Source organism: Anolis sagrei, chromosome 5 (assembly GCF_037176765.1).
Source record: "Anolis sagrei isolate rAnoSag1 chromosome 5, rAnoSag1.mat, whole genome shotgun sequence".
NCBI lineage: Eukaryota > Metazoa > Chordata > Lepidosauria > Squamata > Dactyloidae > Anolis > Anolis sagrei.
Genome location: NC_090025.1, coordinates 3642920 through 3670865, shown reverse-complemented (window position 1 = coordinate 3670865; position 27946 = coordinate 3642920). Strand labels below are relative to the sequence as shown.

Below are 27946 nucleotides of genomic sequence, written 5' to 3'. Positions count from 1 at the left end.
CAAATCACCCCCAACAGATGGCCATCCAGCCTCTGCTTAAAAGCTTCCAAAGAAGGAGCCTCCACCACACTCCGGGGCAGAGAGTTCCACTGCTGAACGGCTCTCACAGTCAGGAAGTTCTTCCTCATGTTCAGGTGGAATCTCCTCTCTTGTAGTTTGAAGCCATTGTTCCCTTGCGTCTCCAGGGAAGCAGAAAACAAGCTTGCTCCCTCCTCCTCCCTGTGGCTTCCTCTCACATATTTATACATGGCTATCATATCTCCTCTCATCCTTCTCTTCTTCAGGCTAAACATGGCCAGCTCCTCCAACTCTAGGATTCTATGATTCTAAGCTAAGTAAACTGTTCCTCACTGAGGACTTGAGACTTGGGCAGTATGGGGTTATATTCCAACACTCTGTAGACACACAAACTTCAATAAATCACACACACTTTGAAAATACTGGCGTTGAAAGAAGAAGCCAAAGTTCTGGGCGTGCAGCACCCCAAGATTTATTTCATCAAAACCTTTGGAGGGTGGGTCAAGCCCCACAGACCCCACACATAATTTTCCGGCAGCTACTGTAAAAAAAAAGAAAGAACGCTCAAGGCGCTAGTCCTTATGGCAGCCTACGCAATCCAGATCCCTCTTTCTGCATTGGACTACAACTCCCACAATCCCCATCCAGCACAAGCCACTGCCACGACATTATCCTCTGATTTCACACCAAGTCCTTTAGGATGAGATGTGATGCAATGCACATAAAATATGAATTTCTGGACCAGTTCGAGCTATGACATACAAGGGCCACAAAAGGTGTCCCCCAACGTACTCAATATAAGCTCCCCCCATGCGTGTCTGCCCTTGTGCTCTCATTGTCAACATAGTGGGCCTCAGCAAACAAGAGTCCAAAAGTGGCAGGCTAAAATCTGGAACCTGTGCAGACAAGCCAGGGAGTGGAGAGAGCACAGCTACTGCCACGCAGCCATTCCACAGTCCGCTTTGAGGAATGTGGGGGTCACTTAGCACATCCCCACTTTCGAGGGAGCAACTCTGATTTAATGCCCCCTTGAACAAGGCATCCATTTTGAAAATAAAGGGACCGTTCTGCCTCGTTCCGGCTTCACTCGGTAGTTTCTGGGGTGATGGTCAAGAGCAGGGCTTCGTAGCCCCGGCGGACCAGCAGGGTCAGGTGGTCCTGGGTCCGCACGGCTTCGTAGATGTCCTCCGCCCGGCGGGAAGCCCGGCCGTTGATCTCCACCACCACGTCACCCGCCTTGAGTCCTGCCCTGCAGGGGGAAAAGGCACAGCAACAGATGGCGGGGGAGCGCAACGGGGAAAGATTGTGGCCCCCACAAGGGAGGCACCCCTCCAGATCCCTCCCTTGGCCGCGCAAGTAGGAACATGCAACTTACTGGTGCGCTGGAGAACCAATGATAACCTTGTGGATCAGGATTCCATAGGAGATGTCTGGGAAGGAAGGGTCTCTCATCTTCAGTTCTGACAAGATGCTATGAGAAAGGGGGGGGGGGGGGACATCATCATCATCATTGGGGAGTGGGTTCACACCATCACCATCACCATCACCATCATCATCATCTATATAAATAAAAATGTAATGGAAGGTCCACGGTGCTTGAATGAAGGACCTTCCTTCTCTCCCTCCCTTCTTTTCTTTCCTCCCTTTCCTTCCTTCCTTCTCCTTCCTTTCCTTCTTTCCCTCCTTCCCTTCCATTCTGTCCCTCCTTCCTTCTTCCTTTCCTTCTTTTCCTTCCTCCCTCCCTCCCTTTCCTCCTTCTTTCCTTTTCTTCATTTCCTCCCCCTTCATTTCCTTCCCTCCCTCTCTTCATCCCCCTCCGTTCTTTCCCTCCTTCCTTCCTCCTTCCTTCCTTCATCATCATTGGGGAGTGGGTTCACACCATAATCATCATCATCATCATCATCTATATAAATAAAAATGTAATGGAAGGTCCACGGTGCTTGAATGAAGGACCTTCCTTCTCTCCCTCCCTTCTCTTCTTTCCTCCTTTTCCTTCCTTCCTTTACTTCCTTCTCCTTCCTTTCCTTCTTTCCCTCCTTCCTGTCCCTCCTTCCTTCCTTTCCTTCTTTTCCTCCCTCCCTCCCTCTTTCCCTTTCTTCATTTCCTCCCCCCTTCATTTCCTTCCCTCCTTTCTTCATCCCCCTCCGTTCTTTCCCTCCTTCCTTCCTCCCTCTCTTCCTGTCCCTCCTTGCTTTTCCTTCCTTCCTGTCCCTCCTTCCTTCCTTTCCTTCTTTTCCTTCCTCCCTCCCTCCCTTTCCTCCTTCTTTCCCTTTCTTCATTTCCTCCCCCTTCATTTCCTTCCCTCCCTCCTTTCTTCATCCCCCTCTGTTCTTTCCCTCCTTCCTGCCTTCCTCCCTCTCTTCCTGTCCCTCCTTTCTTTTCCTTCCTTCCTTCTTTTCCTCCCTCCCTCCCTCTTTCCCTTTCTTCATTTCCTCCCCCCTTCATTTCCTTCCCTCCTTTCTTCATCCCCCTCCGTTCTTTCCCTCCTTCCTTCCTCCCTCTCTTCCTGTCCCTCCTTCTTTCTTTTCCTTCCTTCCTGTCCTTCCTTCTTCCTGTCCTTATTTCTAAGATATAAATACGATATTAAATGGGACAGTCAAGAAGTAACGAGAGAAGGAGGGAAAAAGGGAAGGAAGGAGAGAAGCAGGGAGGGAAAGAAGGAAAGATAGAGAAGCAAGGAGAGAAGGAAATAAAAAAGTGAAAGGAAAAAGATAGGGAAGGAAGGAAGTAACCAAAGAGCAAAGAAAGGGAGGAAAGAAACAGGTAAAGATGGAAGAAAGATGAGATAGAGGGAAAGAAAAAGAGGGAAGGAAGGATAGAGGGAAGGAAGGAGAGAAAGAGGGAGGGAAGGTTGGCCACAGCAATGCGTGGCGCGTACAGCTAGTCTATATAAATAACAATGTAATGTTCATTTGTGGGATTAACAGAACGCAAACACCACTGGACACCAAATGTGGACACAAGACACCTAACAACCCAATGTATGTCCTTCACTCAAAAAAAATGATTTTGTCATTTGGGAGTTGCTGGGATTTATAGTTCACCTACAATCAAAGAGCATTCTGAACCCCACCAATGATAAAAATGGGCCAAACTGAGCACAAAGGATTCGCATGACCAACAGAAAATACTGGAAGGGTTTGGTGGGCAGTGTCCTTTGGTTTTGGAGTTGTAGTTCACCTACATCCAGAGATCACTGTGGACTCAAACAATGATGGATCTGGACCAAATTTGGCATGAATATTCCATATGCCCAAATATGAACACAGATGGAGTTTGGGGGAAATAGACCCTGACATTTGGGAGTTATAGTTACTGGGATTTATAGTTCACCTACAATCAAAGAGCATTCTGAACCACACCAACAACAGAATTGGGCAAACTTCCCACACAGAACAGAAAATACTTAAGGCCATCCAGTCCAACTCCCTTCACCAGAGCAAGAAAATGTAATCAAAGCCCTCCTGACAAAGAGCTATCCAGCCATAGATATAGATATATATGATTCACACAACAGAGAGATATAGTATCATAGATTTGAAAGAGACCCCTAAAGAAGGACAATGATATGTTGCCTGTTCCAGAGTAGGCAAACCAGACAATCTCCACATCAACACTGACAAAGAAACAATAAGAAATACTGTTTACCCACAAGCATGAAGACATTGCAAATATTAGAAATCAACACTTTCTCATTACTTTATTTTCCAGACCACCAGACTGGGCCACAGCAATGTGTGGCAGGGGACGGCTAATAATAATAATAATAATAATAATAATACTTTATACCTCGCCACCATCTCCCCGAAGGGACTCGGAGCGGCTTACATGAGGCCAAGCCCGTCAAATAAAAATACAACAATACATCCACAAACAAGCAAGCAAGTAAAACAATATAAATAATACAACTGAACATATACGCAATATCACACAATAAGCCTCACCCCACAGAATGGGAAACAGTGGGGAGGGATGGAGCAGCAAGTGATACTATCATACTCATACATAGCACTGGCTTCATTGCACCATACTATTGCTACAATGCACATCCCACCCTATTCTGTGGTTGGATGGAGCAGGGTCTTTGTCTCCAACACAGAAAGACTTCTGCCCCATCCACTGACCGCAACAGCAACGCCCCCCCCCCCCCCCAGCTTTATGGAAAAGTCTCTACCTGGAGGTCAGGGTCAGCATCATCACGCCAATGTAGCGCCTCTTCCCCTCCGTCGTGCCACCAAACCAGGAGTCTGCAATTGGGGGAGGGGGGAAGTGGGGAGAAGAGGGTCTGTCATCATGGAAGGGGACTTGGCCCTCCAGATCTCACACCCGATGGATCCGCACACAGACCCACATGGCAGCAAACCCAGAAGAGTAACAGAAACTGTCAACAACAACAACAACACTTTATTCCCCTCTATCTCCCAAGGGGACTCAGAGAGGATTACAACACACACAGAAAAGCAAACATTCAATGCCTTAGTACAGTGGACTAACAATGACACACAAATACACAGAACAAAGGTAAAGGCCTTTACCTTTGTTCTGTGTATTTGTGTGTCATTGTTAGTCTCCGGATTTCAAGAGGCAATGCTCAACTCTGGCCACGGGGAGGTGCTCTTGTTCCATTTTCAAGCCAAGGAGCCTGCTGTTCGTGGATATATTGCCGGCATGGCTGGTCATGTTGCCGGCATGGCTACATGGATGCTTTTATTACCTTCCTGCCGCAGCAATACCTATTGATCTACTCACATTTGCATGTTTTTGAACTGCTAGGTTGGCAGGAGCTAGGGCTAACAGTGGGAGCTCACCTGCAATTGCAAACTGCCAACCTTTAGGTGAGCAGGTTCAACGGTTTAACCCACTGCACCACTCTGGCCCCTTAACTTGTTTGTATCCATATGAAATATAAATATGAAGAAATTTTCCCAAACTAACAAGGTCAAGGAGAAATATATATATACGTATTTATTTATTTCGAGTCCTTCTACGCCGCCCTTCTCAACCCCCGAGGGGGGAACTCAGGGAGGCTTACAAAAAGGCACAATTCAATGCCTACACAAAATACACATACGTACAAAACAGCAGTTAAAACAATTATCACAGTTAAAAACAATCGGTACATAACACAATCAATAAAAATGCATGAGATCTGGATGCATGAGATCCAACTGGTCCAACGGGCGGTGGCCAGGTTGTTAACTGGTGCTCCTTACAGGGAGAGGTCAACCCTCCTGTTTAAGGAGCTCCACTGGCTGCCGTTCATTTTCCGGTCCCAATTCAAGGTGCAGGGGCTTACCTACAAAGCCCTAAACGGTTTGGGACCCGCCTACCTGCGTGACTGCATCTCCGTATATGAACCCACACGATCTCTCCGATCATCTGGAGAGGCCCTGTTCGCGATCCCACCTGCGTCGCAAGCGCATTTGGTGGGGACGAGGGACAGGGCCTTCTCCATGGTGGCCCCCCGACTCTGGAACTCTCTCCCCAAGGACATCAGACAAGCCCCAACATTGGCAGTCTTTAGGAAGAGCTTGAAGACGTGATTGTTCCAGTGTGGCTTCCCAGAATAGGAAACTCCAAGCATCATGTCCCAAATGCACTTTACTAGAGATTTAAGATTGTCTGCATATCGCACCTATCTCCAAAAACCTATCCATTTCAACTGTCATGCCCAGCATTTTAAAAAATTTTAATCATTACATTTGGCCCGGCCTTAGTTTTAAATGTGTCATATTGTCTACAGTTTATTGTGATTGTTTTAATGTGTATTGCTTGTTTTATGAGTTTATGTATTGTTGTATTTGTTATGCTGTTGTTTTATTGATGTGTTGGGCCTCGGCCTCTTGTAAGCCGCACTGAGTCCTTCGGGAGATGTTAGCAGGGTATAAATAAAGGATTATTATTATTATTATTATTATTATCATCTCACCTTTGTGCTTCTCCTCCTTCTCCAGAAAGGCCCGGAGACGGTCCGAGGGAATGGCAAAGGAAATCCCAGGTGTCACCTTCATGGTGTTCACCCCAATCACCTCCCCATCCTGGGGTCAGGAAGAAAAAGAGAGGACCAGGGCTTAGCTGTGTTCCGATAGGTAGGAGGGAGAGATAAGAGAAGAATCCTTCCATGTAGCCACAGGGGGAGGGCTTCTGGGGTGTGCAAAAGCCCCAAGCGTGCCACACTCGCTGGAACACCTCAGCAAGCGAGAGTCCAAAAGTGGCAGGCTCAAACCCTGAACCTCAACCAATGGCTGATACTAAATGAGAGACTCCCCCCTGGGCACACAGAAGACTGGGCGACTTGGAAGGCACTGAACAGACTGCGCTCTGGCACCACGAGATGCAGAGCCAACCTTCAGAAATGGGGCAGACAAGGCTGAAGGGCAAAGGAGAGGCAAACAAGGCATACTCAGCAAAAGAAGTACTTACCAGATTGACAAGGGGGCCTCCAGAGTTCCCAAACTACATGGAAAGAGACACAAAGGAGGGGGTGTTACTTGAGGACCCCATGGCACCCCCAAGGACCTTTCTCACTCCCAACACAGGGGCCAGGACAGAGCCTGTGCCCATCCACTCTGGAATGGCTTACTTACGTCGATGGCGGCATCGGTCTGGATGTACTCAATGTCCGAGGAGGAGAGTCCCAGCTCCCGGCCCCCCCGCTGGGCCGAGCTGACGATGCCGGAGGTGATGGTGTTCTGGAGGGCGAAGGGGCTGCCCATGGCCACCACAAACTCCCCCTGGCGCACCTCCGAGGAGCGGCCCAGGCGGAGTGTGGGGAGGGGTTTCTGGGGGAGAAGGGGAAGCGGGTCAGCGCCAGCGCACAGCTACAAACCTCACCTGTCTTTCAAGAATAAGTCCATCTTGAAGAACTTTGTGAAAAGAAAACAGCGCAAGCTCTGCCCCCGTCAACACTAAAGTTGGTCATAACATACACACATTATGATGGACTGCAATTAGATATCTTGTGCATACATTTTCATTGGCTCACAACATCTCTATTGGCTAATAAAACTAAACAAGCCCCCTTATCCTAACCCCAGTTCTCAGGAGAAAACGACCTTCGTTCCCATCTCCCAGACTTTCCTCTCTTATCTCCCAGGTACTGGTCCTATAAGCCTGCTTTCAATTCTAATTCACACCTACAAGCTTAGTACAAAGTATTAATATGCTGGAGCAGGCAATAGTAATATATGGAAAACAGAAGATATAGGTATACAGTAGGCTTGGGCGGTTTCGTTCGTTAATTTAGTAATTCGTTATTAATTCGTATTTAAATTAGCTTATGATCCAATATTGAGCCATGCAGGAATAGTGTGAGGAGTAAATTAGATTCGAAACAATTTTTTTCAATTTATTTCATAATTATTTTCGCATGTCTGGTGCAAGTTTTATAGTTGTTGTTTGTTTTATCACACCAACAGTCAACAACAGAGGGAGAGGGAAGCTTCAGAAGTTCCCCCTGTCCCATTTGGAGGGTTTTTTTTAGCATATTGCGCAATCGCGTCCGCCATTAACGAATCGATTCGTAATTATACGAAATTTCATATATTTTGACATTTTTAAAAGGAAAATTTCGGAATTATTAAAAAAAACGAAACACAAGGGCCCCCTAAAAACAAAACGAGTTTAGAACCAAATTTTTCCGTGGTTACCCAAGCCTAGATACCGAGAATGAGTTGCAACTCAGAAGTTTGCATGGGTGGGGCCAAAATTACTCAGGCAATAAATACTAAAAAGGTAAGCCTGTGAAGAAATGTATTGTGCAGATTTGATAAATGTGGATTTAAATGAAAGATGAATGAATGAGAGCTAATAATTTGGCTGAAGACACCATTCTAAATCATTTACTACCTGCTTGATGGACTGTAATTAAAAGTTGCTAATGAGAACTAAAATGTTTGATCTGCCATAGTAAACTACTGGGATTGATAAGAACTCTGACCGTGATAAAGAGAAATATTTACATCTGTTTACATCTGTCAATACCAACTGACCAGAAATCGGATTAACTCTAAAGGAATGGGATATCCTTAGGGATGTGACCAACTCAAGATATTCTGCTGCCTTCCTTCACACTAAACCAAGCATCATTCCAACATGGTGAGGAGGCTGCCTCATTGTCAACCCAGAACAAAGAGTCTAATGCCTCAATTTAGGTGTCAAGGTGAGAGTATGGCAGCATCTGAACCTGCAGATGGGCTCTGTGTTGGCTCTTTGAATGGAAAAGGGTGGTCTATCTGAGGACCACCAGCACCCCATTTAGATGCTAAGAGAGCCAGATTCCAGGGGCTGGCTCTCTTGCCCTTCTTCTGTTCTTCTGGCTCAGTCCCCTTCCAGTCCCAGTGGCTCCTCACCTTGGGGGAGATCTTGAGGGTAGCGATGTCGGCCACCTGGTCCACCTGCCGCACTGTCGCATCGTAGAGCTCCCCGCTGGCCAGGCGCACCCGCACTCGCCTCCGGTTGGCCACCACGTGCGCGTTGGTCACAATCACCCCGTCCGAAGACACCACGAAGCCTGAGCCATTGGAGATGGGCACCTCACGCCCAGAGAAGGGGTGCCTGCAAAGCAAGGGGGAGCAGAGGGAGGATGAGGGGTCCAGCGGAGGGAATCCACACACACCCCTCCACACAGCTTCCCAGCCCAGAGGAAAAGGCACGGAAACAGTGTGATCTGTGCCCAAGGCACCAAAGTCAGGGCCTCCATTTCATGGAGTTAGAAGACAGGCCAAGAGCCATCCTGTCCAACCCCCTTCTGCCATCCTGATTGTGAGAGCCGTTCAGCAGTGGAACTCTCTGCCCCGGAGTGTGGTGGAGGCTCCTTCTTTGGAAGCTTTTAAACAGAGGCTGGATGGCCATCTGTCAGGGGTGATTTGAATGCAATATTCCTGCTTCTTGGCAGGGGGTTGGACTGGATGGCCCATGAGGTCTCTTCCAGCTCTTTGATTCTATGATTCTATACTGGAAGACACAATCCAAGCCCTCATAACAGATGTCCACCCAGCCTCTGCTTAAAGACCTCAAAAGAAACAGACAAACGGAAGCAACGTACTCCATGGTTGAACAGCTTTTACCATCTCTTTTCCTGCAATTTGAATCCATTGTTCCATTGTGTCTCCGGATCATAACAAAACAAGCTGGCCCTTTCCTCCTCAATGTAACCTCCTTTCCAATATTGAAGCACGCCTCTCGTGACCCCTTCTCTCAGCCTCCTTTTCTCCAAGCTAAACATCCCCAGGTCCTTCAGCCTCTCTTTTGCCAAGACGCCAAAGGAGGGGCCTCCATCTGATAGAATTAAAGAATAGGAGACCCCAAGGTCAATCTCCTTCTTCTACAATCAAAGCACTCCTGAAAAATGGCCACCCAGCCTCTATAGGAAAACCAAAGTAGACACTCCAGTTCCCTAACCAGCTCCTTATAGGGCTTGGGTTCTAGACCTTAGTGGGATATTAATAACTATAATAATAATGTCAAGCCACATTGAGTTTTCTTCCGGAGAGATTAAGCAGAGTATAAATAAATAAATATAATAATAATGTTACTCAATGTTACAGAGTAAAGGACTAATACCGCTATATTTATCCTTGTTCACATACTGGAAACCTACATCAGTCTGTTGCCATAATTTTAATGCCTTTTATCTGTTGTTTATTTATTTACTTTATTTGTATACCGCTGTTCTCAGCCTTTAGGCGACTCACAGCGGTTAACAACAAGAACAACAAAAATTCAATGCTTCATAGAATCATAGAATCAAAGAGTTGGAAGAGACCTCATGGGCCATCCAGTCCAACCCCATTCTGCCAAGAAGCAGGAATATTGCATTCAAATCACCCCTGACAGATGGCCATCCAGCCTCTGTTTAAAAACTTCCAAAGGAGCCTCCACCACACTCCGGGGCAGAGAGTTCCACTGCTGAACGGCTCTCACAGTCAGGAAGTTCTTCCTCGTGTTGAGATGGAATCTCCTTTCCTGTAGTTTGAAGCCATTGTTCCCTTGCGTCCTAGTCTCCAAGGAAGCGGAAAACAAACTTGCTCCCTCCTCCTCCCTGTGGCTTCCTCTCACATATTTATGCATGGCTATCATATCTCCTCTCAGCCTTCTCTTCTTCAGGCTAAACATGCCCAGCTCCTTAAGCCGCTCCTCATAGGGCTTGTTCTCTAGACCCTTCAACAACACAGTATATAAAACAATTACATCATAAACACATTAACCAATTAACAACAGTAATCATACACTAACGTCTCATAACTAAAAACATGATCCAAAATCGTCATCCATTCCTCCATTCCTATGTTCATTCACTCATTGCACTGTCTATTCAAACGCCTGTTCAAATAACCAGGTTTTCACTTTTTTCCGGAATACCATTAGCGATGGGGCCGATTTAATGTCCGTGGGAAGGGCGTTTCACAGCCGAGGGGCCACCACCGAGAAGTCCCTATCTCTCGTCCCCGCCAGCTGTGCTTGTGTAGCAGGCGGGATCGAGAGCAGAGCCTCCCCGTATGATCTCAAAGTCCTGGTGGGTTCGTTCTACTATATTGTAATTTTTTGTAATGTCTTATACTTTATACTTTTTCTAATCTGTTAATATTTAATAATGTTGATTACTTTTTGGAATAGTTGTAAGTTTTATATTGTGATTGTTTTTATTTAATTTACAGTTTGTTAGTTTCTGGCATTTAATGTTTGTCACTTTTGTTGGAAACCGCCCCGAGTCCTATTATTATTATTATTATTACTAGCCATCCCTTGCCACGTGTTGCTGTGGCCCAATCTGGTGATCTGGAAAATAAAGTAATGAGAAAGTGTTGGTTTCTAATCTATGTAGTCTTTCTGCTTGTGGGTAAACAGTATTTCTTGTTGTTTCTTCGTCAGTGTTGATGTGGAGAGTGTCTGGTTTGCCTACTCTGGAACATGCAACATATAATTGTCCTTCTTTAGAGGTCCCTTTCAAATTTATGATACTATATCTGTGTGTGAGAGAGAGAATAATATACATCTATATTTATGACTGGATTCCTCATTGTCAGGAGGGCTATGATTACATTTTCCTGCCCTGGTGAAGAGTTGGACTGGGTGGCCTCAAGTATTTTCTGTTGGTCATGGGGTTCCTGTGTGGGAAGTTTGCCCCAATTCTATCGTTGGTGGGGTTCAGAATGCTCTTTGACTGTAGGTGAACTATAAAACCCAGTACCTACAACTCCCAAATGTCACGGTCTATTTTCCCTAAACTCCATCTGTGTTCATATTTGGGCATATTGAATATCTGTGCCAAGTTTGGTCCAGATCCATCATTGTTTGAGTCCACAGTGCTCTCTGGATGTAGGTGAACTACAACTCCCAAACTCAAGGTCAATGCTCATCAAACCCTTCTAGTGTTTTCTGTTGGTCATGGGAGTCCTGGTTCAATTCCATCGTTGGTGGAGTTCAGAATGCTCTTTGATTGTAGGTGAACTATAAATCCCAGAAACTACAACTACCAAATGACAAAATCAAATTGAGAGAAGGACATACATTGGGTTGTTAGGTGTATGCTGTCTAAATTTGGTGTCAATTCCCCCGGTGGTTTTTGAGTTCTGTTAATCTCACAAACGAACATTACATTTTTATTTATATACTAGCCATCCCCTGCCACGTGTTGCTGTGGCCCAGTCTTTGTATATGTGTTTTGTGTGTTTATATATATTTGGGTATATGTGTGATGTGTGTGTGGTTTTGTGCCTGCCACACATTGCTGTAGTCCTGTCTGTGTATATGTGTTTTGTGTGTGTATATATGTGTGTGTGTGTGTGTATTTGTGTTTATATATATATATGTGTGCGCGCACATATATTTGTGTTTATATGTATATATGTGGTTTTCCACATGCATTATAATGTGCGGTCCAGTCTGTGCACATGTGGTGTGTGTATATGTGTGTGCATATGTGTGTTTGCATATCTATATGTGGTTTCGTGCATGCGTTGTATTTATTTATATATATATAAATAAACATCAGACTGGCAACAAAGATCCGCCTAGTCAAAGCCATGGTATTCCCTGTAGTAACCTACGGATGTGAGAGCTGGACCTTAGGGAAGGCTGAGCGAAGGAAGAGAGATGCTTTTGAGCTGTGGTGTTGGAGGAAAGTGCTGAGAGTGCCTTGGACTGCGAGAAGATCCAACCAGTCCATCCTCCAGGAAAGAAAGCCCGGCTGCTCACTGGAGGGAAGGAGACTAGAGGGAAAGTGGAAGTCCTTTGAATGCCACATCATGAGGAGACAGCAAAGCCTTGATAAGGGAATGATGCTGGGGAAAGTGGAAGGCAAAAGGAAGAGGGGCCGACCAAGGGAAAGATGGATGGATGGCATCCTTGAAGGGACTGGACTGACCTTGAAGGAGCTGGGGGTGGTGACGGCCCACAGGGAGCTCTGGCATGGGCTGGTCCATGAGGTCATGAAGAGTCGGAGACGCCTGAACGAATGAACAACAACAATACAGTCTTATGCACAGGCCCAGCGTGCGACAGCACAATAATACTAAATAATAACCCTAAAGGCGCACCTGCCCAGGATCTCGATGTAGACGAGGGCCGGGGCGGTCCGTTCCACGACGTCGGCGATGAAGTTGTAAGTGGTGCGCGGGGAAGGCGGCGGGGAAGGCACGGCGGCCAAGAGCGCGGGGACCAGGCCTTCCTCGGGCCTCCGCCGTTTGCGAGGGAGGAAGAACAGCAGCAGCAGCCCGGCCCCCGCTCCGCACGCTCCCATGGCTGCCCAACGCCAACGAGGAGGAGACGGCGGCGGAGAAGGAGGAGGAAAAGGAGGCCTTCCTCCGCCTGAGAAGACCGCCCTCTTTCCCAACGCCAAGCACAAACCCCTCCGCATCCCCGCCGGCCACATCCTCCCTATCCCCCGGGCGAAGGAAACAAGAGACTCCCTGGGAGTAACACCGGAAGTGTAGGCCGCGGCGCCACCGGAAGTGTAGGCCGAAGCGCAGTTTTGTTTACTTCCGGGCGGGGAACCAATCAGGGCGCAGGGCTGTGCTACGCGGTGACGCACTTCCGCCCAACTGGGGCCTGTGCGAGGAGGCGACCGGAAGTGTAGTCCGAGGCGCTTTTTGGTCACTTCCGGGCGGGGAACCAATCAGGGCTCAGGGTTGTGCTACGCGGTGACGCATTTCCGCCCAACTGGGGCCTGTGCGAGGAGGCGACGCCAAGATGGCCGCCGGGCCTTGGGAGCGCTGAGGGAGAGCCCGGGAAGGGAAGGAGGAGAGGCGGGAGGCGCCGGGGAGAAGCCATGGATCCCGCGCCGCCCTCCGCAGCAGCAGCGGGCGCCTCTCCTTCCCCCGTGGGGCCCGAGCGCCTCTTCGACTCGCACCGGTGAGGGCAGGAGCGCGGCGCAGTGGATTTGGGCCTACCTCTCTCCTCAGACCCTCACGCCTCTCTTTCTCTCTCTCTGTCTCCTTCTCTCCCGCAGCCTCCCGGGAGACGGCCTGCTGGCGGTGGCGCTGCTGCTCTACGCGCCCGTGGGCCTCTGCCTGCTCCTCCTGCGCCTCTTCGTCGGACTCCACGTCTTCCTCGTCAGCTGCGCCCTCCCCGACAGCGCCCCCAGGAGGTCAGGCTCACCCCTCGCCACCATCACTGCCATTACACTCTCCCACTTCTGCCCCAGAGGCTCCTTCTTTGGAAGCTTTGAAACAGAGGCTGGATGGCCATCAGTCAGGGGTGCTTTGAATGCAATATTCCTGCTTCTTGGCAGAATGGGGATGGACTGGATGATGGCCCAGGAGGTCTCTTCCCACTCTAGGATTCTAGGATTATATGACTGTGAGAGCCATTCAGCAGTGGAACTCTCTGCCCCGGAGTGTGGTGGAGGCTCTTTCTTTGGAAGCTTTTAAAAAGAGGCTGGATGGCCATCTGTCAGGGGTGCTTTGAATGCAATATTCCTGCTTCTTGGCAGAAAGGGGTTGGACTGGATGAAGGCCCATGAGGTCTCTTCCAACTCTTTGATTCTATGATTCTATGCCTGTGAGAGCTGTTCAACAGTGGAACTCTCTGCCCTGGAGTGTGGTGGAGGCTCCTTCTTTGGAAGCTTTGAAACAGAGGCTGGATGGCCATCTGTCAGGGGTGCTTTGAATACAATACTCCTGCTTCTTGGCAGAATGGGGTTGGACTGGAGGGCCTGTTATAAGTACTTTTTAAAACATTAAATAGGTAGTGACAAGCTGGAATGTGTCCAGAGGAGGGCGACTAAAATGATCAAGGATCTGGAGAACAAGCGTTATGAGGAGCGGCTTAAGGAGCTGAGCATGTTTAGCCTGAAGAAGAGAAGGCTGAGAGGAGATATGATAACCATGTATAAATATGTGAGAGGAAGCCACAGGTAGGAGGAGGGAGCAAGCTTGTTTTCTGCTTCACTGGAGACTAGGACGCAATGGAGCAATGGCTTCAAACTCCAAGAGAGGAGATTCCATCTGAACATGAGGAAGAACTTCCTGAATCATAGAATCCAAGAGTTGGAAGAGACCTCCTGGGTCATCATCCAGTCCAACCCCATTCTACAAAGAAGCAGGAATATTGTATTCAAATCACCCCTGACAGATGGACATCCAGCCTCTGTTTAAAAGCTTCCAAAGAAGGAGCCTCCACCACACTCCCTCCGGGGCAGAGAGTTCCACTGCTGAATGGCTCTCACAGCCAGGATGTTATTCCTCATGTTCAGATGGAATCTCCTCTCTTGTAGTTTGAAGCCATGGCTCCATTGCGTCCTAGTCTCCAGGGAAGCAGAAAACAAGCTTGCTCCCTCCTCCTCCCTGTGGCTTCATCTCACATATTTATCCATGGCTAACATATCTCCTCTCAGCCTTCTTTTCTTCAGACTAAACATGCCCAGCTCCTTAAGCCGCTCCTCATGGGGCTTGTTCTCCAGACCCTTGATCATTTTACTCGCCCTCCTCTGGACACATTCCAGCTTGTCAATATCTCTCCTGAATTGTGGTGCCCAGAATTGGACACAATATTCTAACCAAGGCAGAATAGAGCATGGGGAGCATGATTTCCCTAGATCTAGACACTAGGCTCCTCTTGATGCAGGCCAAAATCCCATTAGCTTTTTTTGCTGCCACATCACATTCCTGGCTCATGTTTAACTTGTTGTCCACGAAGACTCCCAAGATCTTTTTCACACATACTGCTTCCAAGCCAGGCACCCCCCATCACCACCAGCACACTCTCTCACTTCTGCCCCGAAGTGTGGTGGAGACTCCTTCTTTGGAAGCTTTTAAGCAGAGGCTGGATGGCCATCTGTCAGGGGTGGTTTGAATGCAGTATTCCTGCTTCTTGGCAGAATGGGGTTGGACTGGATGGCCCATGAGGTCTCTTCCAACTCTTTGATTCTATGATTTTAAGAACTTCCTGACTGTGAGAGCTGTTCAGCAGTGGAACTCTCTGCCCCAGAGTGTGGTAGAGGCTCCTTCTTTGGAAGCTTTGAAACAGAGGCTGGATGGCCATCTGTCAGGGCTGATTTGAATACAGTATTCCTGCTTCTTGGCAGAATGGGGTTGGACTGGATGATGGCCCATGAGGTCTCTCCCAGCTCTATGATTCTATGATTTTAAGAACTTCCTGACTGTGAGAGCTGTTCAGCAGTTGAACTCTCAGCCCCAGACAGCTAATCACCTCTAAACAAAAGATTTCCCCAGGCAGTAACAAGCCATACCAAAAAACTGCCAGGCCATCAAATGCTAATCAAGGTGGTCAGTTGAAACATTCACCCCTAGCTCCCAACAGACAAGAGTTCTTTGTCCCACTCTGGTCATTCCTCAGATATGTTGTTGTTCATTCGTTCAGTCGTCTCCGACTCTTCGTGACCTCATGGACCAGCCCACGCCAGAGCTCCCTGTCGGCCGTCACCACCCCCAGCTCCTTCAAGGTCAGTCCAGTCCCTTCAAGGATGCCATCCATCCATCTTGCCCTTGGTCGGCCCCCCCTTTCCCCAGCATCATTCCCTTCTCTAGGCTTTGCTGTCTCCTCATGATGTGGCTTTCCTAGTTCCAACAGACCTCACTACCTCTGAGGATGCTTGCCATAGATGCAGGTGAAACGTCAGGAGAGAATGCCTCTAGAGCACGGCCAGATAGCCCAAAAAAACCTACAACAATCCGATACAAAAATTAAAATGAAGAGCTAGTTTAACAAATATAAACTTACTAGTATTTCAGTGGTGAGTGTGGGCCTGCTTTTGGCTGATGAAATAGAATTGTTGTTGTTGTGTGCTTTCAAGTCGTTTCAGACTTAGGTTGACCTTGAGCGAGGGCCGGGTAAATGACCTTAGAGGGCCGTATCTGGCCCCCGGGCCTTAGTTTGAGGACCCCTGTTCTAGAGGCATTCTCTCCTGACGTTTTGTCTGCATCTGTGGCAAGCATCCTCAGAGACTGTGAGGTTTGTTGGAAACTGGAAAATTGGGTTTATATATCTGGAAGGTTCAGGGTGGGAGAAAGAACTCTTGTTTGTTGGAGGCAAGTGTGGAGTTGCCTTTGAAGACGGTCCGGAAGCTTCAACTAGTCCATGTGGTTCATGTGGATTTCAGTGGCTTCTCTGTGTAGTCTGACCTGGTGGTTGTGAGAGTGGTCCAGGATTTCTGTGTTGTCAAATAAAATGCTGTGTCCAGGTGGGTTCAGCAGGTGTTCTGCTATGGCTGACTTCTCTGGCTGAAGTAGTCTGCAGTGCCTTTCATGTTCCTTGACTCGTGTTTGGGCAATGCTGCTGCGTTTGGTAGACTTGTCCACAGCTGCATGGTATATGGTGTACCCCTGCAGAAATTGTTCTTTGCTAAACGTAGCATTTGTTGGATTGCCATACAGCAAGGGAACCACTGACCACACAGGGAAGCAGATGAGGAAACACAAAATACAAACTATCTACAGACTCACTAAGAAAATCCAACAAATGCTACGTTCAGCTAAGGACAAGAGTCCGCAAAGAGGACTTAAGTAAGTAAGTAATAGTATAAATCTGTGCTAAGTTGAAGTTATGTGGTGTGTGTCATAAAGACAGGCATTCAAGGGGATTGCTGTTGGTGCTTTTTGGGGGATAAATTGTTTTTGTCAAAAAAAATTAAAAACTCCCAAAAATATGCCAATGTGTGAATCTTTCTGAGACTTCTGGGGATTGATGCCCTGGTTATCTTGTGCATTGTATATAAACAGAACAGATGTCAAATTGGCTCAGATTGGGCTGGGTTAACTTTGGTGTTAACCCAGGTGTTTTGGACTCCAACTCTCACAATTCCTGACAGCCTCAGGCCTTTTCCTTTTCCTCACTTAAGTGGGTGTTGAAGTCCAAAACACCCGGAAGACCCATGTTTGCCTATTCCTGCTCTAGGTCACTTGGACCCAAACCATGTAGGGTTTTAAAGGTCAAAATCTACACTTTGTACTTTGCCCAGAAACTCATTGCAGCCAGTGGAGTGACTTTAATATGAGTGTCATATGCTCTCTCCTGTATGTTCCTGTAAGTAGCCTAATTGTGTGGGAGGCTGCAGGACATGGGTGTCAGTGCTGGATCAGTGCCTCACCCGCTGCCCCATTCCTTCTCCTGCTGCAGGTTCGTGGTGCGGGCGATGTGCGCTGTGCTGGGCCTCCTGGTGCGTCAGAGCAGCCCCCGTCGGCCTCCCTCTCGCCTCCGCCTCCTGGTCGCCAACCACATCACCCCCTTCGACCACAACGTCCTTGGCCTCCTCCTCTCCTGTGGTGCTGTGAGTCCCCAAAGACTGGCCAGATGGGAGGGAGGGGAGAGAGGGCAGGACTTTGTAGAAGATCCTCAGCGCCAGGGCTCTAGGTCTGCCACCTTATGCATGTGTAGGAATACTTGGATCCTGTTGCACAACAGAGTGCAGCTTAAGAATGCTGGCCCCATTACCTGCAGAGATATTGAGTATCTATGGCAAAGGAGAGCACAGCAAAAGGGTATTGGGCCCCCTTGACTGGCTTGTGCCAGAGTCTTTGCAGTTCAATCTTTAAATCCTCATATCATGTCATCTTTTCCAGTTGTTTCTCTTCAATCCTGATGTCACCCGGGATTGCAACATCGACAATCCATATTTTTGAGGTCAGGAGTTTTGTTCTCCAAAACTCTGTCTGTCTGAATCCGGAAGTCCCAGAGTAGCTTGACATGTTTATTCTCTGTAACTTTTTCCGGCCTGTGATCCCACCAGTTCTCTGTCGCAGGCAGATGGCATTTGTGGCACAAGTCCCAATGAATCATCTGATCAATGGTGTTGTGCCTCTGCTTGTAGTCTGTCTGCACGATCTTCTTGCAGCAGCTGACGATGGGATCTATTGTTTCATCTGCTTCCTTTCAGAGTTTACATTTGGGATCTGTTGTCGAATTTTCTGGCTTTGATGGCATTTGTTCTAATGGCTTGTTCTTGGGATTGTAATTATTATTTCTTCATTTCCAATGGGTTGGAGGGCATGGTGGGCCAGAGTGCAGCATTGCAGCCCCAAAAGTTTTTGAGGCCCTTCTTCCTTAGGGGATGTAGGGGCATGTCTGCCAGGTAGCTGAGCAAGGAACAATGGAGTAGGTAGATCCTGCCTGGCATTGTCCACTTGCAAAATGTGCCCCTGGGGCCCTCTGACTCCTCCTCCTGATCTCCCCCTGCAGCCTGTCCTGAATGGTGCCTCTGGCTTCCTGTGCTGGTCCCGGGGCTTCCTGGAGGTGGGGCCCACGGACAGCCGAGCTGAGCTGCTGGAGTCGCTCAAGGCCTACTCTTCTCAGGGGGGGAACCCTCCGCTACTGCTCTTCCCCGAGGAGACAACCACCAATGGCCGCGTTGGGCTCCTGCGCTTCAGGTGGGAGAAGGGATATCTCTGTGTCCCTTGCAGAGCTGGGGGTGATGAAGGCATGGGACAGGAAAAGGGGAATCTGCTGTTGCTGAATTGGGGGCATCACCCCCTTATTTGGCCTTACTGATTGGGCCCCTCCCTCCGTCCCCGCAGCACATGGCCCTTCTCTATCTCAGATACTGTCCAGCCAGTGGCACTACAAGTCCAGAGACCATTTGTTACTGTGGTGAGTTCAGAGACATGGGAAGAGGGGTTGCTCATATTGAGGAGGATCTTACTTGCCATGCTCTCCTTTAAAACAATATGCTTTGGATGTGGAGGGAGGGAGAGAGGCCGGGATTCGCTCTTTTCTTCAAGCGTCCCAAATGTCCACATGCAGCTGCTCCCTTGGGGACTTTTCACAGACCTCTCTCTTCCCACATCTCTCCCAATGCACCTCCCTCCAAATCCCCCTGAAGAGTGTGGCTGATGCATCCTGGGTGACTGAGCTGCTCTGGACGTTCTTTGTTCCCTTCACTGTTTATCAAGTAAGGTACTAAAATTCTTTGCCTTTTTTGTTGGTGATGGGGGGCATAGGGTTGGGGTGGCTCAAGGAAGTGGGTCTCCTATATTCCCCCCATTCACGATTGTGTCTTCCTGCTGCCGTCATGTGAGGGGCTTGGACGGATGGTCCTTGTGGTCTCTTCCAACTCTGTGATTGGGAGGGATCTTCCCCTGTGTGCTGCAGCACCCAAAACTCTACTTGGGCTTCCTTCCCTTTCCTCCCTTTTTCCCAGGTGGCTCCCATCTGTCTGCAGACAAGCTGAAGAGACACGTGAGGAGTTTGCCTTGCGAGTTCAGGAGGTAGGAAGCGGGGTGGTGGGGGGAGAGTCATGTCCCTTTGTCTTGGTGCTGGGCAGGTGAAGGCTGGACCTACTCCCATGCCGAAGGTGACTGGGATTCCGCTGTCCACTCTGAGCTTGAGTCCTGACCCCTCTCCTCCCCCATTCCATAGCTCCTGGCCTTGGAGCTGGGCCTTGTCTCTACTCGGCTCACGGTGGCTGACAAAGCGGAGTACCTGAAGCGCCTGCGCCACAGCCCTCGCAACTCCTACAGCTCCCCAGGTGAGTTGGGGGATGTTCATTCCCTGAGAGACGTTTTATTTATCTGCATGCACTGTCTCTTCCTCTACCTTTGCGGGAGGGGAGAGCAGCTGCCCCTCAAGCCCTTCCACCTTCAGTAGGGAACTCTGTGCCCTCCCTGGACTGTAAACATTGTGTTCAACCCCTCCTTCTCCCCTCCCAGGACAGGATTTGTATTCATTTGTCCTCCCCTCAAGGTTATGAGACACTTTGGGTCCGAATTTCCTGAGATAAAAGAAGGAATATAAATAAATCTGATGAAAATACAGTGTTCAGTAGTCACATGAATTGACTCCAACCTGCAACCGGTTTCGACTCACAAGAGCCTTCGTCAGGCGGTTGGGTTCAAATTATCAAAAAAAGCTCAACTTTAGAGGTGAGAAATTCACCATCAGTCTTCTGAAGGGGTGGATCAGCTAATCTTTGTTGAGCAATATACCCTGCAAGGAGTTTTATTCTGTGGCGAGTATAGCTGATCCACCCCTTCAATTCATGTGACTACTGGAGTCTACTCATATGTAATAAAGAACAGGACATTTTCTCAAACGAAGACATTGTTTTATACTTCAAGAGAAGAACTAGTTGTTTCTACTTAATGTGAATGTGGCAGTTTTTTTGATATGTGTATTTGTAATATATACATTGAGTCAATTTAGTTATTTTCATATTGCCACAATCAGTGCATTTTGGTCTCCACAGTTTCAGGGGAACCCATTTTTCTTTTTGAAAATACAGTGTTCCCTCATTTATTTATTTATTTATATTTCAAACTTATATGCCGCCACTCCCCTAGGGCTCGGAGCGGCTTACAAGAAACAAACTCGAATCTAACACAATTTAAAACAACATGTCAAAGATCGAAAGCCTGTCGAAACAAATATGTCTTACAAGCCCTGCGGAAAGCTGATAAATCCCGCAAGGCACGGACTTCTGGTGGCAGAGTATTCCAGAGTGATGGTGCCACTGCTGTAAAGGCTCTGCATCTAGTCGCTGTTAGACGCAAGGGTTTAAAACTGGAAACTTCCAATAAATCTTGGTCCTCCGAGCAGAGAGATCTCTGGGGTGGTAGGGGGTGAGGCGATCCCTCAGGTACATCGGCCCCAGACCATTCAAGGTCTTAAAGGTAAGTACCATCACATTCCAGGGTGTTACGTTCCAGGACCACCTGCGATAAGTGAAAATCCGCGAAGTAGGGATGAGGAAGAGGAGAAGGGGAGAGGGATCTGGGTGCTGGGCCTTACCCTGGGGCTTGTCTCTGGACTGGGCCTCAGCGTGGCCCTCTTTGGCAGCGGCCTCCTCCTCCTCGCCAACTTCACTGCTCCCTTCCTCGGAAAGGGCCGCACCAAGGCTTTCCCTCCTCCTCATCCTCATCCTCTTTCTCCCCTTCCTCAGAGGACCCTTAGGCTTCCAAGTAAGAGGGGGGGGGGTGCTCAGTACGGCCCTCTTTGGCAGTGGCCTCCTACTCGCCGCTTCTGCTGCTCTCCGCTCCTTCCTTGGAGATGGCTGTGCTGAAGCTCCCCCTCCTCCTCTTCCTCAAAGGCCCCTTGGAAGAGGAGGGGGAGGGGAAGTCTCGGCGCACCCCTCTCCAAGGAAGGAGAGGCGGTGAGGAGGAAGAAGAGGCTGCCGCCTAGTGGTATTTGGTTTTCCCCCAGTTTTATTACTTTATTATTTATTTATTTATTTATTATTTGAACATATATGCGGCCACTCCCCTGGGGCTTGGAGCGGCTTACAAGAATAGCTAAAATCTAACAAAATTTAAAAGCAGTTTAAAACAATTTAAAAACAGCAATATTAAAGGTCAAAGTCCTGTCGAAACAGGTATGTCTTCCATGCCCTGCGGAAAGCTGGTAAGTCCCGCAAGGCACGGACTTCAGGTGGCAGAGTATTCCAGAGTGATGGTGCCACTGCTGGGAAGGCTCTGCGTCTGGTTGCTGTTAGACGCAAGGTCTTGACACTGGGGACTTCCAAGAGATCTTGGTCCTCAGAATGGAGGGATCTCTGGGGTTGGTACGAGGTGAGGCGGTCCCTCAGGTCCATCGGCTCCAGACCATGCAAGGCCTTAAAGGTGAGTCCCATCCCTTTGAAAGTGATCCGGTGCTCAATGGGTAACCAATGCAGCTGCAGGAAGATTGGGGTGATGTGGCATCTCATTGGGATTCCCGCAAGAAGCCGAGTAGCTGCATTTTGTACCAACTTGAGCTTCCGGATCACCGACAGAGGAAGGCCAATGTAGAGGGCGTTACAGTAGTCCAGTCTTGAGATGACCGTGGCCTGGATCACCGTAGCCAGGTCGTCCCTGGACAGGTACTTAAAAAAAAACTTACTTTAAAAAAAACCCAAAACAGTGAGTCTGCAATAAGAGAACCATGAAGTAGCGGCGGAACACTCTAATAATAACACTTGTCCCTCTTTCCCAGCCCCAAACCAGCCTGCAGTGGCCCGGCCCCGAGCGCCTCCCATCGTGACCTCTGCAGAGGATGTGCGTTTGATGGAACTGGCCCAGCGCGTCAAGGAGGTCCTGCCCCACGTGCCCCTGGCCGTCATCTGCAAGGACTTGGGTGAGCAGGATGGTAGCAGTGTGTTATTGTTATTATTAAACTTTATTTGTACCCCGCTAGCGTCTCCCGAAGGTTTCGATGCGGCTCACACAGGCCGAGGCCTCAACACACAACACAACAATACAATCTAAGCAAATCAAACAATTAAAAACAGAATAAAGCAAAACAACAGGCACAATACACTAAAACACAGTAAAACTGGGCCGGGCCAGAGCAATGGGTACAAGGATCAAAAGTCCTGATGTGACAGGAGGTGTATATAGGGCTTCCAGGGCAAGTGCGATGTGCGATGTGCAGCAATCATTGGTTCTGATAAAGTGCTTATGGGACTTGGTGGTGGAGATTTCCTAATCCGGGAAGGCGCATCGGAAAAGCCAGGTCTTCAAGTTCTTTCTGAAGACAGCCAATGTAGGGGCCTGTCTAAGGTCTTTGGGGAGGGTGTTCCAGAGTCAGGGGGCCACCACGGAAAAGGCCCTGTCCCGAGTCCCCACCAAGCGCGCTTGCGACGTCGCTGGGATCATGAGCAGGGCCTCTCCAGATGATCTAAGTGAATGTGTGGGTTCATAAACGGAGATGCGGTCACACAGGTAGGCTGGTCCCAAACCGTTTAGGGCTTTGTAGGTAAGCACCTGCACCTTGAATTGGGCTCGGAAAATAAATGGCAGCCAGTGGAGCTCCTTGAACAGGAGGGTTGACCTCTCTCTGTAAGGGGCCCCAGTTAGCATCCTGGCTGCTGATCGTTGGACCAGTTGGAGCTTCCGAGCCATCTTCAAGGGCAGCCCCACGTAGAGCGCATTGCAGTAATCCAATCTGGAGGTGACCAAGGCATGGACCACTCCGGCCAGATCTGGACTCAAACATAATAAGTCTCAAAGAACTTATATCATTTAAGGAACAGGAAGTGATTCCTTTCCTTGAAGCATCAGTTTGTTGTTGTTCTTCATGACAAATAGGTTTAATTTTCCAATAATTATCTAAGATCTTTCTTGTTTATTGGACATTGCCTCACTCAGAGTGACCCCCTCCTTTCCCCGCAGCCCAGACGAACTGCGTGGACGCCACTATCGCCAACCTCCTGGAGGGGCGGGTTCCCTTCACACCCAGCGAGGAGGGAGAGGTGGCGACGGCAGAGTCCTCCCTCCTGGCTCCCTCTGGCTCCGGTGCCCACTGCCCGCCCGCCTCTCCCCCAGCCACGGTAACACCTGGGGGTCATGGGGGGGGGGGAGAATGGGCCAGTGCTGTGGGGAGGTTGAGACACAGGCTTTATGATGCTTCCCTTCTCTCTGCACAGCCGTCCGCCGCAGTCTTTGCCCGGTCCCCAGAAGCACGGCACCTCTCCCTGCAGGAGCGCAAGCGGGTCCTCTATGACTACGCCAGGAGGTGAGGACCCCACACATTGCCTTATAGCTGTAGCTGGACAGTCTCTCCAATGGGTGTAGCTGGACAGCCTCTCTGGTGGGAAAGAAGGGTTGTTACGTTGCCATGCGGGCAGTTGGTAGATGCACTTTTACTCAGATGTATTTAGCTTGGGCAAAAGTAAACAGAGAGGGGGACATGAGAGCCATGTTTAAATGTTTGAAAGGATGTCACACTGAGGAGGGGGCAGGGTTGTTTTCTGCTGCTCTGGAGACTGGGACACAACAGAGCCATGGGTTCGAAGGGCAGGAATGTCATAAATTAAACCCCAAAAAGCATTAAAGTTCTTTTATTTTGTTCACAATGAGACAAAGTATACCACAGAGCAATACAGAGACAGAAAGTAGACACTGAGACTCATTAGGTACACAAGCAAGGGGGATTTAATTTAACTCAGCATTCACACACATATACACACTCATTCATCAACATGCATACATTACCATCTATTTTTTGTGTTGTCGAAGGCTTTCATGGGTTTCACTGGGTTGCTGAGCTATATAGCCCTTTTGCACCAAGCCCATGACCTTCACTTGCCACTCCTTACACTCATAGAATCCTAGAATCCTAGAGTTGGAAGAGACCTCCTGGGCCATCCAGTCCAACCCCATTCTGCCAAGAAGCAGGAATATTGCATTCAAATCACTCCTGACAGATGGCCATCCAGCCTCTGCTTCAAAGCTTCCAAAGAAGGAGCCTCCACCACACTCCGGGGCAGAGAGTTCCACTGCTGAAAGGCTCTCACAGTCAGGATGTTCTCCCTCATGTTCAGATGGAATCTCCTTTCTTGTAGTTTGAAGCCATTGTTCCCTTGCGTCCTAGTCTCCAGGGAAGCAGAAAACAAGCCTGCTCCCTCCTTCCTGTGGCTTCCTCTCACATATTTATACATGGCACTCATTATATCTCCTCTCAGCCTTCTCTTCTTCAGGCTAAACATGCCCAGCTCCTTAAGCCGCTCCTCATAGGGCTTGTTCTCCAGACCCTTGATCATTTTAGTCGCCCTCTTTCTCTGGACACTTTCCAGCTTGTCAATATCTCTCTTGAATTGTGGTGCTCAGAATTGGACACAATATTCCAGGTGTGGTCTAACCAAGGCGGAATAGAGCATGGGGAGCATGACTTCCCTAGATCTAGGCACTAGGCTTCTCTTGATGCAGGCCAAAATCCCATTGGCTTTTTTGTCCTCCTTCGCCCACATCTATGGCAGGCATCCTCAGAGGTTGTGAGGTCTGTTGGAAACTATGCAAGTGAAATTTATATGCCTGTGGAATGTCCAGGGTGGGAGAAAGACCTCTTGTCCATTGGGGGCAAGTGTGAATCTTGGTGTTAATCACCTTGATTAACATTGCAAAGCCTTGCAGCTTCAAGGCCTGGCTGCTTCCTGTCTGGGGTAATCCTTGTTTGGGAGGTTTTGCTGACCCCGATTGTTTCCTGTCTGGAATTCCCCTGTTTCCTAAGTGTTGTTCTTTATTTACTGTCCTGATTCTCGAGTTTTTTTTAATACTGGTAGCCAAATCTTGTTCCCTTTCATGGTTTCCTCCTTTCTGCATTTCAATGGCTTCTTCGTGTAGCCTGACGTGGTTGTGCGAGTTGTCCAGCATTTCTGTGTTCTCCAATATCATGCTGTGTCCAGGTTGGTCCATCAAGTGTTCTGCTATGGCTGACTTCTCTGGTTGAGTAACAGCAGACTAATTTAACCAGAAAATTTCAGACAGGAAACTATCAGGGCCAGCTAACAACTCCCAACAAAGGATTCCCCCAGGCAGGAAGCAGCCAGGCTTTGACACTGCAAGGTCATTCAGTGCTACTCAAGGTGGCCAATTACAACATCCACACAGACAAGAGTTCTTTCTCCCACCCTGGACCTTCCACAGATATATAAAACACCGCTTGCCTAGTTTCCAACAAATCCCACACAGATGTGGGCAAAACATCAGGAGAGAATGCTTCTGGAACATGGCCATACAGCCTGGAAAACTCACAGCAACCCATCTGTTCTTCCTTCTCTTGGAAAAGAGACCACAAAGTAGGCCAGATGTCTCTTACACAGCGTTTTTCTTGCTGATGTTGCTCCAACAGTTGTATATGAATGACAGGCAGCTAAAACATCCTGACCTCATCAGTTCCAGACAGATGTCGCCTTTCCTTATGAAGTGATAATTGATTTTCCTTCGTATCGTAAAGAGCACTGTTAGCCTTAGCTTGAGAAAGCCATTGTATTTTGTAATGTAAACATGTTGTTTTCCACCAAGATTTAAACATTTGTCTCTGGTCATCAACATCAGCAGTTCTCATTAGCAACTTTTAATTACAGTTCATCCGTTCTTTTTGGTAGTTTTTCAGGCTACATAGACGCCAACCATACATCTTTCATACAATAAAACCACATTTTGTATATTCAAGACAGGAAGAGACATTGCAACTAAACATTAGGAAGAACTTCTTGATGTGAAAGCTCCTTGGTAGTGGAATATGCTGCTTAATAGTCTAGTGGAGGTTTTTTTAGCAGAGGCTAGATGGCCATCTCTCAGGAGTGGTTGAATTGTGTCTTCCTGCCTGGCAGGAGAGAGTTGGGCAGAATGGCCTTTTGGGGTCTCTTCCAACTCTAGGATATTCTTTTTTATTCCTTGCAGGAGATTCACGGAAAGACACGGGACGATGGCACAGAGAGAGGGCAGCCGCTGATCAGCCAGGACAGCCCACTCTGTCACCTGGACTTTTGAGTCGACCAGCGACTTCGGATCTTTGTTTGCCTGCGAGAGAAGCGGGCAGCTGGCCCTGGCCGATGGGACTGCTTCTGCCTAGGCTGCGCTTGCAGTCGTGCAGTGGGCCCTGAGCAGCCTTGGAGCAGCGCGAACCCTGCCTGGCTCTTCGGGGCAAAGAACGCAGGGGCCCGGCCTGGCTGCCCCTCTCCTGGCCCAAGCTGTTTGGTCTGGGATGCAGCCAGGACAAAAGGCAGGCCTTCCTCCCCGTGGGGCAGCCAGGAAGCCTGCAAAGGGAGAGGGAGGGGGAGCTTTCACTGTCCAAATAAACCTTACTTTGATTCTCACCCACTGCCTGGGCTGGGCACTGATTCTTTGGCTGGGTCTCTTTTTCACAAGGTGGTTGCTCTGAACTGGGGTGTACTATTAGGGGGGGGCTGTATGCACTATGGTTGGAAAAACACCGGTGATGACAAACACGAATTTGGGAGTCTCCACCAAAGCAGTGACCGGCCAGACCCAAAAAGAGGATTCGGAACACCTGGCGAGACAGCAAGCACCCAGAAAGATTTTTCCCTATTTTCCCAAATAAATCTCACCAAGTTGAAGAAAAACCACCGAGATGTTTATTTCATTCCAGCTGGAATGGATGATGACCGCAATCACTTGCCTAGGAGCCGACATGACTCGTTGGGTAAAGTAACACAACTTTTATAGGAAATACAGAACTGTCAAATTCAAATTTCCCATGCCCACCCCCTGAGCCGACTTCACACTGATTGGTGGGGAGCACCAGCTGGTTGGGAGGAATGGCTGTGAGTGGTAGCGTTCTGTCCAATCAGAGCTCTCGCCCCGCTTCAGCCGCTCAGCCAATGGGAAGGGAGGAGGTGGGCCAGGCGAGAAACAATGGAAAGATGATAGGATTAAGGTGACCAATGTTTGTTGATGGCCAGGCGATAGCTTTGGGCTCTCAAGCCTGTCCGGAGTTATTGTCTGTTGCCCGGAAGAGACATTTTCGTCTAGCCCCGAAAGGCTAGTTCCTTTGTTTTTCCCATTCAGTGATATGGGGTTTATTGATGAAGCAAAGATGAGTTTCAGGAAGACTAGGATGTGGGACAGCAGGGAGGCTTTGACAAATCCCCGTTCCTCGCAGATGGAGAGATGTCCTTTGTGTTACGTGATCTGAAATGTCCATCGACTCCATCATTCTGGATGGCCTGGCGATTTACCCTCCGAGCTCCGGCCTGAAAGAGCCATTCATTTATTGTCCATGCAAATGGTCTTGGTGAAGTCCTTTTGTCAGGGGATTA

At 48.7% G+C, this 27946-nt stretch overlaps 2 protein-coding genes across 3 annotated transcripts; one reads left to right on the top strand and one right to left on the bottom strand.

The window, feature by feature from the left end:
* Positions 1-460: 460 nt before the first annotated feature.
* Positions 461-12985, bottom strand: HTRA2 (HtrA serine peptidase 2). The gene is made up of 8 exons (XM_067468448.1): positions 12558-12985; positions 8370-8574; positions 6606-6800; positions 6442-6474; positions 5948-6056; positions 4193-4265; positions 1394-1489; positions 461-1267 (listed from the first exon to the last, which is right to left on the bottom strand). The coding sequence occupies exons 1-8, from the start codon at positions 12890-12892 to the stop codon at positions 1102-1104; spliced, it is 1212 nt and encodes a 403-aa protein (XP_067324549.1). The 5' UTR covers positions 12893-12985; the 3' UTR covers positions 461-1101.
* A 184-nt stretch (positions 12986-13169) lies between these two features.
* Positions 13170-26983, top strand: AUP1 (AUP1 lipid droplet regulating VLDL assembly factor). 2 transcript variants are annotated; one of them, XM_060771407.2, is made up of 12 exons: positions 13170-13371; positions 13469-13606; positions 17596-17746; positions 18655-18842; positions 18990-19062; positions 19295-19368; positions 19613-19679; positions 19831-19939; positions 22378-22518; positions 23556-23713; positions 23810-23898; positions 26568-26983. In XM_060771407.2, the coding sequence occupies exons 1-12, from the start codon at positions 13289-13291 to the stop codon at positions 26617-26619; spliced, it is 1323 nt and encodes a 440-aa protein (XP_060627390.2). In that variant the 5' UTR covers positions 13170-13288; the 3' UTR covers positions 26620-26983. The 2 variants fall into 2 exon arrangements, with proteins under 2 accessions (XP_060627390.2, XP_060627388.2); XM_060771405.2 differs by having other exon boundaries at positions 19241-19368.
* The last annotated feature ends 963 nt before the right edge of the window (positions 26984-27946 follow it).

What these genes read in the sequence shown, in the direction of transcription:
- HTRA2 (XM_067468448.1), bottom strand. Translation starts at nt 12,892, where the DNA reads ATGTGGCCGGCGGGGATGCGGAGGGGTTTGTGCTTGGCGTTGGGAAAG. An exon ending in GAGGCCCCCTTGTCAATCTG is followed by an intron (nt 6,057 to 6,441) that starts GTAAGTACTTCT and finishes TCCTGACCCCAG; the next exon opens with GATGGGGAGGTGATTGGGGT. An exon ending in ATGCTGACCCTGACCTCCAG is followed by an intron (nt 1,490 to 4,192) that starts GTAGAGACTTTT and finishes CCTTTCTCATAG; the next exon opens with CATCTTGTCAGAACTGAAGA.
- AUP1 (XM_060771405.2), top strand. Translation starts at nt 13,289, where the DNA reads ATGGATCCCGCGCCGCCCTCCGCAGCAGCAGCGGGCGCCTCTCCTTCC. An exon ending in CCCGACAGCGCCCCCAGGAG is followed by an intron (nt 13,607 to 17,595) that starts GTCAGGCTCACC and finishes CTCCTGCTGCAG; the next exon opens with GTTCGTGGTGCGGGCGATGT. An exon ending in GTTGGGCTCCTGCGCTTCAG is followed by an intron (nt 18,843 to 18,989) that starts GTGGGAGAAGGG and finishes CCGTCCCCGCAG; the next exon opens with CACATGGCCCTTCTCTATCT.